Source organism: Falco punctatus (assembly GCF_963210335.1).
Source record: "Falco punctatus genome assembly, chromosome: 6".
In the NCBI taxonomy this organism is placed as follows: domain Eukaryota; kingdom Metazoa; phylum Chordata; class Aves; order Falconiformes; family Falconidae; genus Falco; species Falco punctatus.
In genome coordinates, this window is record NC_137585.1 from 71678385 (window position 1) to 71687891 (window position 9507).

The window sequence follows — 9507 nt, forward strand, 5'->3', positions numbered from 1 at the left end:
TCAGCTCTATGCCGGGCATCATCTTCCAGCAACCAAGAGCTTCAGAAGTTTTTCTGCTCTGCAACCCAGGGCCACAGCTCTGGTACTTCAGCATCCAAGGCAAGACGACACCAGGCTCTCATACCCCAACCCCTCACCAGCCCAAAGAAAACAGGGTCACTGTGCTGGGACACCGACACCTGCGAAGCCCAGGCACCACAGAGAGATGAGAAGCAGGGGCTGGTGCCCGGCCCAAGCCAAGGAACCCAACAGCTCTGTGCCCAGGTAAATAACTGCAGAGAATCAGTGTGGATGCACAGCACGGGCTCACCGGGGCAGCACAGGAATGCAGCCACATACGTACTTGTTGGCTCGGATCCCTTCCCGGCGGGAGGCCAGCCCTTCGGCCACGAGGGACTCAGCAATGTTCTCGCCGCTTGTGTCTGTGGAGAGAGGAGTCAGTAAGACAAGCCATCAGCACGCAGGAGAGCTCGGAGGCACACAGACCTCTGGTTCTGGAAAGCATTCCCAGAACAATTCCAGCTAACAAATGCCAGAGCAACCCGGGAACAAAATGCTCCCGTCACTAGCCCAGTGTCCCTGCAGCATGCAGCCTTCGTGATGCATTGAGCGGACCAGTCCAGGGCTGTTCTGGGGACACCCTTTCCCACAGACCAGGGCAAAGCAAGTGGGAAGGTGGCGCATTGCTCTGATGCACTACTGGGCTGCAAGGCTTGGCATCACCCAGGACCACCTCCGTGGGAAGGGGACATCCTCAGGTCCCCAAGGAGGCAGGCAATGCCTTCCCAGCACCAAAGGGGCTCTCTGGATTTCCAGCGAAGGCTGTGCTGCCAGTATGGCCTGTGACAGGTCCCTCTGCACAAGACATCCTTCCTCTCCAAAAACATGGAGGTTTCCACAGTTACCAGAAGCCAGAGTCCCTGGGAAGGTGGGGGACAAATGCCATGGTCTGGGGGGATCCTGGGCCAGGGAGAGCAGATAAAGAGGAAGATTTGGGCAAAATCTTCCAGCTGCCCATGCAGAAGGGAGGGAGCAGAGTTGTACAGCCCTAAGCAGCAGTGTGAGGTGGCCAGGGAGGGGTTCCAGCCAGTGCCCCCTTCCACAGCACCTCCGCTCCAGCTTGGCTACCACCAGCAAGCAATGACAAGCCCCTACCCCTCCCAAAGCCCCCACTCCTCCAAAGCCCAGAGCCGCAGACAGTTACTGCATCGCTGCCAGGGAAGGTGTCGCAACGTTTCCGCATTAATAGTATTTAAACCTTGACAAACTTCATCAGGAAACATTTTATGCTTCGTTTCTCACCTCCGCGATGTGACAGCCTGGGATTTAAGAATAAGGACGACACCTACGCAGGAGGCACAGCATAAGAGCCCTTAACGTGGCAGACAACAAGGCTGCAGATGACTGAAAGGGAGCACTTCACTGATCGCAGTGTTGCAGAACAACAAAACCCCTTTCAAGGTCGGTTTGTTGCACAATGCACTGTCAGGACCTGCCACGCTTCCTGCTAAAGGACAGCTCATGGGGTGGGAAAGCAGCAAGGAGCAGCTACTCTCTGAGGAGGGGATCACCATCCCAAAGGGCTTCCCAGACCCCCAGCCCACGAGCAAACTGGAAGCTCAGGAATGAGCACAGAGGCAACTTTGATACCTAGTTACTCGCAGTCTCAGGGGACAGGTTCATCATGGCAGCATGTAGGGTTCTGCTCCCCTTTTTCACAGTCTGGGGACCATGGGGGTCTCACGGTTCCACACTGGAGGGGGACCCCCACAGGGACACAGGAGGTGCTGGCTGGAGTGCACCAGGATGCGGCAGCAATGGGAATCTAGCCCTGGGTTGTCCTTGCAGCAGCGATGATGTGCAGGTGGAAAGGGGGTCTAAGCAGGGCTACTGCCCACCCTGGCCACATCCAGTTGAGTCAGAAAACCTCTGAGGAGAGAGCTTCAGCCTCCCCAGGGAGCTGCATGGCCACCAACGCAGCTGCTGAGCCTCTGCAGCAGGGAGGCAGGAGCCAGCAGCGATGCTGGGCTCTCTGGCCATGCAGTGGAGCTGATGGTTGGCAATCCTCATCTTGCCCAGCCAGAGGCACTGGCAACTCCTGCCACAGACCCAGAGGGAGCCTCTCCCTGCACATTACGGGCCAGCTCCTTTATCCCTGCGCCTCCATGCAAACCCCCCTTGCTCTGTTCATGCCATGCTGCCTCAGGACAAGCCCTGTCTGTGGCGGTGAGCAAGTCCCAGCCATTTGCTCTTCGAACCAAGCTCCTGCTTGCACCACAGGAAAAGCTCCGAGTGCCACAGTGACGCCAGGGGACATAACTGGAGACAAAGATGCCTCACGACACCTGCTCAGCCTCTCCAGCCCAGCCCTGCACAGCCAAGCCACAAGCAGCAGAGTCTGCAGGGACATGGGGCCGAGAGCACCTGAGCTCCCAGTCTGTACTGGAGCTACCCCAGAGGATGCACACCCAAAATTCAGTAGCCCCTGAGCTCCTTTACAGCCCCTTGCACAAGCCTGGTCCTCCCTTCCTTCCCCAACTGCAACGAGTTACCCTGCTGAGCCTCCCATGGGAGAGGAGGCTTCCAGGGCACCAGGGATGAGACTGACCTGTACCCTGGTCGTATCCCAAATATCCCACTTGTGGAGCTGTCCCGGCTCCACGCTGAGCACAGAGGTATGTGGTTCACTCTGTGCATCTCTTGGCCCTGTGCTGAGCTGGTACATTCATCTACCCCGGTAACCCTGAGCCCGGTGGCACTGGAGGACAAGCTGGGTCCTGGTGAGCACCTGCTTCCCAGGAGCCCACCCACGCTGAGCAGATCTCTTCCTCCTTCTTGAACCTTGAGGGCTTGAGATATCCAACCATGAGCTAAGCCCATCAGAGCAGCACGGTCCAGAAGCCAGCAGCAGGACACTGTAACCTCTCAGCCACTTGCTCTCACCATTACCCTCAACAGACCAAGCAATGGCTGGGGCTAACCACAGGGAGCAAGAGCCCAAAAACTCATCCACCAGCACAGCTGGAACCAAATTTGGCCAGGGTCATTGGCAGAGAGGACATGGCACCTGGCAGAGTACAGTCTGGTGTCATGCTCACTGTGAGAGGGGACTTAACCAGAGCCTAAGCCCACCTGTGCCAGCACCGAAAGGGCCACCCTGCCCCAAGCTGCTCCAGGCCAGGGGCAGCACTGTCTGCAGGCATCGCACAGCGTTTGGGCTGAGTGGCTGGGCCAGGCTTTGCTCCCAGCCCTCCGCCGCATCCTCAGGAGCCACAAAGCTGGTTCCTTTTGAGAGATTCCAATCAGCCAGAGATGAGCAAGAGATTTATGACGCCAAAAAGAATGGCATGGGGAAACCTGTGGGAACTCACATGGCTTGTGTCCACATGCTGCAGTGCATCAACCAGAGGCAGCAAGCACAGTCACGCTCTGGCTCTGCACAGCCCCACAGGCAGCCGGGACCGCTACCGGGCATCTCTCCCCTCCCAAAGCTGGAGCTCCACTGAAAAGCAGGCGTGCATCCTCCTGCTGCCAACACCGCATCCCAGCCCACCCACTTGGGCTAGCTCCGGCTGCAAGCACTGCACACACCACAAACCTCACTGCATCCTCCCCACCAGCCCCCCAGGTGCCCAAGGGACCCCTTTGTGCTCACCTTTCCCCAAGTACACCATCCCGTACTCCCGGCCCTGTGGTGTCTTGTACTCCACGGTAAAGCAGACCTCCTTCCCGATCAGCTTCTTCCGCAGGAACTCACGAGCTGGGAACCCCCAGGGCTGGAGGGAAAGAAGTCGAGGTGAGTCAATGGGTCAAATGCAGCTGGGGAAGCCCAGAGCCTCCCCGCCCCGGGGGCTCACACTCCCCTCCACATGTGCTGCATTACCCAGGGCTGTGCTAGAGGCTATTTGCAGCCCACGAGCTTGCAGAGGAATAAACCCTGCTACTCCGCAGGGGAAGTACCTCCACTTTTCCCCTCTGTCCCCCCCCAAAAAGAGGTCACTGTTGGTTTTCCAGCTGGCCTCACAGTCCCCAGGTGCAGCCAGACCCAGCCAGCCAAGCCCAGGAAAGCTCCTGGGGCAGAGGGAGCAGGGCTGGAGCTGCAGCAATGTCGGGGGGCTGGACCAGCCCCAGCTCTCAGGGACAGGGCAGGGGCTCCCCCGGCTCCTACCCAAGGCTGCATGGGTGCCCGTGGTGAAGCAGCAAAGCAGGACCAGCCGTGCCGGGCGGGGAGGAACAGGCTCTTGCATCCCCCCAGCACCTCCCTGCACCACAGCAGGAATGCACCGGAGCCCTGGCGAGCTCAGCCCCGCTCCACCGCAGCAGGTGGGTGGGAACACGGTCCGGAGGAGAGAACATGACGTGCTCATAAACAATTAGCAAACCTGACAGGCATAATTTTTTAAAAGACTGACATTTAAAGGCTGAAGCAGTGTTTAGAAGACAAACTCCCCAAGGAGAGCAATTAGCTGCCAGCGCTCTGCACCACCCCCGGGGCTGGGAGGATGGGTGGCCGGGGCTGTGCTCCCTCTGACACAAACCCATTGCTCCCAATCACTGTGCCCTGCGTGCCGGTACCGGCAGACCTCTCTGCACCCCGTCTGCCAAAGCAGCACCCCCACAGCACGCCTGCTGGGCATGTGTGCAGCCATTGCAGTGTGAGGAAAGAGAAGTCTGCCCCAAAATCCACACTGAGGGGCTGGAACATGGAAAGGATCTCTCAAAAGGATGACTGAAGGGACTGTTTCATCCCGTAACCCACAGCCACAGCAGCCACGTGTCCCCGCGCTGGGCAGAGGGGCAGCATTGGCGAGGAAGGAGCTGCCTGCACCTCATGGGATGGCAGCAGCAGGTCTGAGAAAGGGCAATGCCGCTTGTGATGGCAGAGCCAAGGGTGCTGTGGTCTGCAGAGCTGGGCCAGCAGTCTGGAGGGCCCCCATCCAGCTCAGTCCACAACCCCCATGGCAGGAGAACTGCGTGACACCGCTCATGGGAGGCACCCACCTCGTCCGGGGTGTCCTTGGCATCCGGCTGGCCTGCGGCAGCACGGCGGGCAAGGTTCCCGGCACGGATGTTGCTGAGGTTGATCTGGCGCTCGGGCGGCGGCCCGCCTCGGGGCTGCCCACGGACGATGATAGCACAGCCCGACAGCACCTGTGGGGAGGCAGAGGGGTTACAGGGGGTACCCTAGCCCCAGCAGCCGGGAGGCTGGGGAGGCAAGAGGTGATGAAGCTGAGCGTGCAGGCATCTGAAGCTGCGTGGACAGGCAGGCTTCCAGGGACGGGTCCTGCCCCAGGCAGGGTATGGGAAGCTCAGCACTGCAGGGCACGATTTCTCATGGGCCTGGCAGAGGCAGGAGCTGCCCCAAGTTTCCTGCTTGGAGATGCAGGATGGAACCAAGCTCTGCACCCTGCACCTTCCCAGTGGTAACCATCAAACGTCCCATCCCTTCCTTCAGAGCACAGCACAACTGAACACAGGGTGATCCCAGTGTGGCGGGTAACACAAGGGACTTGGCAGATCAGGATTTTACTCCCTGTGCTGACCTGTCAGATGAGCCCAGCTGGGCCATCTCCCCCTGCTGCTTTGGCTGCTGAGCGCTCAGAGCCAGCTACAATGGGCAGTCCTGTCCCATCCCATCACACCCACCTCCCAGGGCCCTGGCAGCCCCATTGCTCCCCACTGCCACAGGGGGACCCCCACATTTAGGAGGGCACCATGCCCACAGCACCCCAAGGGCTCCACACAGCTTCTGGCACAGCACAGAAGGATGCAGGCAGGGAAAAGCTGGCACTGGCACTGCCCTGGGGCAGCCTCAGGGGGAATGTGCCTACAGCCAGCCGGCCAAGAGGGACACAGCTCTCAGCATGAAGGCTTTAACCACCTGAGCTGCTTGGCACAGCTTCGGCAAGGCTTACAAGAGTGCTGAGCAAGGACCATGCTCCAAGTGGATGCTTACACCTACTGTGATGCTAAGACCTTTACCGGCAGGCACCTGCGATGGGCTGGCCACACCCTGCGCCTGGCTGGCAACCTCAGCCAAGTGACTTCATTGAGGTCAGACAAATAAACCCGTGTGGAAAAAACTGCTGGGAGAATCCCCCAAAAATGACAGACCACCAAATCGGATCTCTCCTCCTTGGACCTGACAATTACAGGAACTGCTATCACCCCGCTCTGCAAAAACCCCAAGGTTTCTCAACAGCTCCATTCCTGTACAAGACCCCAAGCCACCCACGACATCAGCAGGGCCAGCTCCAGCCACCAAGCCAGGGTCCCAGCCAGGCAGGGAGAGGGTGGCGGGGCTCACCCTGTTCCCATCAGATACTGGCTCCCTGCACGCAGGATCAACACTGCTGAGGCGCTCGCAGAAAACCACCAAGTTGGATTTCAGCATGTGCCCTGGCTTGCTGCCCACCTGAAATCTCTAGGGATGCTCGCAGCACATCCCAAAGCCAGAGGACTCGCACCCCGGCACAGCAGCCAGCCTGGCTCAGTGCCAGGGACACCAGCTCGCACAGAGCCTCACGAAAATGAGCCACATCATGCCAACCCCAAGGGCCCGGCTGCACCATGGCATAAGCTTGCTGCCCTATGCTGTGCTGCACGCCCGGGCCCACGGCAGAGACCAGCACGCTATGCAAGCTACTGGGAATCGAGCTCCAAATGAAGCCCAAGCTGCACACAGAGCGATCCCCCAGCAAAGGCTCAGCACTCGATACTTAAGGACTTAAGAGGTTTCATCACTGTAATTAACCTTAATCTTTAATTTATAGGGCATGGGGAAACAAGTCAGATGCTGTAACTGTTTTATCCAATTACCAATACAAACCCTGGATCTGGGGACAGGTTTGTTGGTGAAGCTGCTCTGGGCTCCATGGGTGTGTACAGTGCTTTGGGGTGGGCATGCCACCCCCCACTCCAGAGCGCCCTGTGCCACTGTCCCTGCCCACAGAGCAGCCACAATGCCTGCCCGCCACTCACACCACGTGGTCATCAGGCTCCCCAGTTGGGGAACTGCTCCAGATGAAGCTTCTGGCCAGGCTTCAGCAGTGATGGGACCAGGAGACCACCCCAGCACCCAGGTTTCACCCTCCCCAAAGGCAGCAGCCCTGGGTCCCACCTGCCAGCCCAAGCCACGCTCTTCCTTGCTGGCAAAATTCAGCCCTGGCACCCCATCAGCAGTGCCCCATGCTCCAGCCCAAGAAAGCTGAGCTTAAGCCAGGCTTAAACCCAGCTGCAAGAACTGTCGTTAGTGCAGGCTGAGCTGACAGCATGATGGACATGCCCAGGCCAAGGCATGGCACAGGGATGTGGGTTGGATGGACCCAGCTCCTGCTGCAGAGGCATGCCCCGGGCACAGGAGGGGACAGGGGACAGCACCGGGGTCCTGCTGGCACAGGGAGCTACAGCTGTGGGGCACAAAGGGTTAACAACCCTCACAGGAACGGGAAGGAAGGTGGTGAGAAGGGAAGGCAGAGTCCCAAAGCCTGGCCAGGACCCAGCCCTCCCCAGTTTTACCTGGCGACTCACCAACCCAGGCTCCCCGCTGTGGCTCCCCCAGCTCCTCAAGTCCCCCAGCAGGAAGGAGCCCCCACGGGACAGAGCCTCAGCTGGGCTCCCAGTGCCTCTTCCAGCTGGGGCGGGGGGGGGCAGCTGCAGAGCCCCGACGTCCATCACATCCCTGCTCTTCAACCCTGCAGGAGGATGAGCCCCCTCCCCACTCCTGAACTCTGCAGTCCCAATGCCCAACCAAAAGGTGGAAAAAAAAACCCAAACCACCAAAAAATCCCCAAACCCCACCCCAAAACCTCCAAGTTCAAAAAGTTGTGAACCGCAGCAGAGCCTGTGGACGGCACCGCTCCGGCTGGCCCTGGCAGCTCCTGGCTCCGTGGCAGCACCATGAAACAGAGCGGTGCCCGCAGACAGCCGGGGCACCCTACCTCTCCGGGGTGTCCCCTGGGCACTGACTTTGAGCTAGCTGCCCTGGAAAGGGAAGGGTGCCCTGGGGCAGCAGCTGGGGTGCCCAGCTGCCCAGGCAAGGCACAGGGCACCAGGGCAGTGTGTGGCCCCCTCGGGGAGCCCGTGCCCACCACACACAGCTGCCTCTCAGCCAGCCCCCACAGCCATCCTGCCCAAAAACCACGGGCACATCCACATCCCCTTGGAGGGAGCCAGGCCAGGACGAGCAGCCAGGTGAGGTTTTTCCTGAGCATCCCAAAAACTTGCCTTTCGGGCACGAGGTGGCACAAGGCAGCGGGAATGCCTACCCCATGCCATCGGTGAGCTAAAGCACAGGGAAAGCAGCGTCCCCAAAGCTGCCCCCGCTGTGCAGCGAGCCCCGGGGGGACGTGACACCCCCAGCAAGGTCTGCTCCAGATGCACTGCCAGCACCATCGGCCACCTCCCGACCAGTCAGTGTCCGGGCACAAGGACTTGGGGGGTTGGGGACACGGGAGGTAATGGAGCGGAGAGGGCACCGGGAAGGGAGGCAGGGACCAGGATGCGGTGCCAGGGCCCGATCCCAGCGGCAGCTGCCGGAGCCCCGACCTTTGCTCTGCAGGTCCCGGCTGTCGGCACATGCGGGGACCCAGCGCGGAGGGGCTGGAGGACCCCAACCCCCGCGGGGACACAGCCGGCAAGGGAGGGGGGGCGGCACGTGGAGCCCCCCGAGGGGCGTCCCCGAGGCGGGGTGTCACGGGGCCACCGCCCGAACCGATGAACCCCGAATTTCCTCGGGGCTGCAGGGCTTTCAGGGCTGACAGCAGAGCAGGACCACCAGCCCCCCCGGGGAACGGGCGGGGAGACCCGAAAGCCCTTTCCGCGGCCACGGCCACCCCCGGGCCCAGCACGGGTTGGGGGCCCCAGGCGCAGCCCCCGCCAGCACCACGAGTCTGGGGGCGCAGGGCCGGGAGCCGCGGCAGCGCGGAGCAGGGCCCGGCAGCACCGGAAGGCGCGGGGCGCCGCGGCCCGGGGCAGAGCACGAGGTTTGGGGAGGGGAAGCGTGGGGCGGAGGGGGGGGGGGGGGGGGGGGGCGAGCACCGGAGGGGGCTGCATGGGGATGTCCTGGTCCCCGGGAAGGGAGGCGGGGAGCAGAGGGGGGCCCGGAGAGAGGTGCGGGAGGCGCGGGGGCCCCGGGCACCGGAGAGGGCTGCGGGATGCGCGGGGGCCCCGGGCACCGGAGAGGGCTGCAGCCCCGGGCCGGGCCGGCGGGCGTACGAGGTGGCGGGCGGAGCGGCGCGGAGCCCCGGGAGGCCCGCGGAGGGCGGCGGGCGGGCAGACAGCCCTTACCATCTTGACGATGCCGCGCTGGACGGTGAGGGGCGGCGCGGAGCCGCCCTGCCCGGGGGCGGCCGCGGAGGCCATGGCGGGGCGGGGGCGGCAGCCGGGGCGAGCGCGGACGGAGCGGCCGGGGCCCGGGGCGAGCGCGGAAGGGATTCGCGGGGCGGGACGGAGGGGGGCGGGGCCTGGAGGGCGGGGTCTCCGCGCGACCACGCCCACCTCCCGGCC

General features: G+C 62.0%; 1 protein-coding gene across 1 annotated transcript in view; it reads right to left on the reverse strand.

The window, feature by feature from the left end:
* Window positions 1-9453, reverse strand: part of SND1 (staphylococcal nuclease and tudor domain containing 1) — a 128811-nt gene extending 119358 nt beyond the window's left edge. The window contains exons 1-4 of the mRNA XM_080392791.1: window positions 9289-9453; window positions 5002-5151; window positions 3656-3776; window positions 344-422 (exon numbers count right to left, since the gene is read on the reverse strand). Coding sequence (XP_080248917.1) covers window positions 344-422; window positions 3656-3776; window positions 5002-5151; window positions 9289-9363 — 425 coding nt within the window. The 5' untranslated portion in view covers window positions 9364-9453. The remainder of the gene's footprint in view (window positions 1-343; window positions 423-3655; window positions 3777-5001; window positions 5152-9288) is intronic.
* Between the last annotated feature and the right edge of the window lie 54 nt (window positions 9454-9507).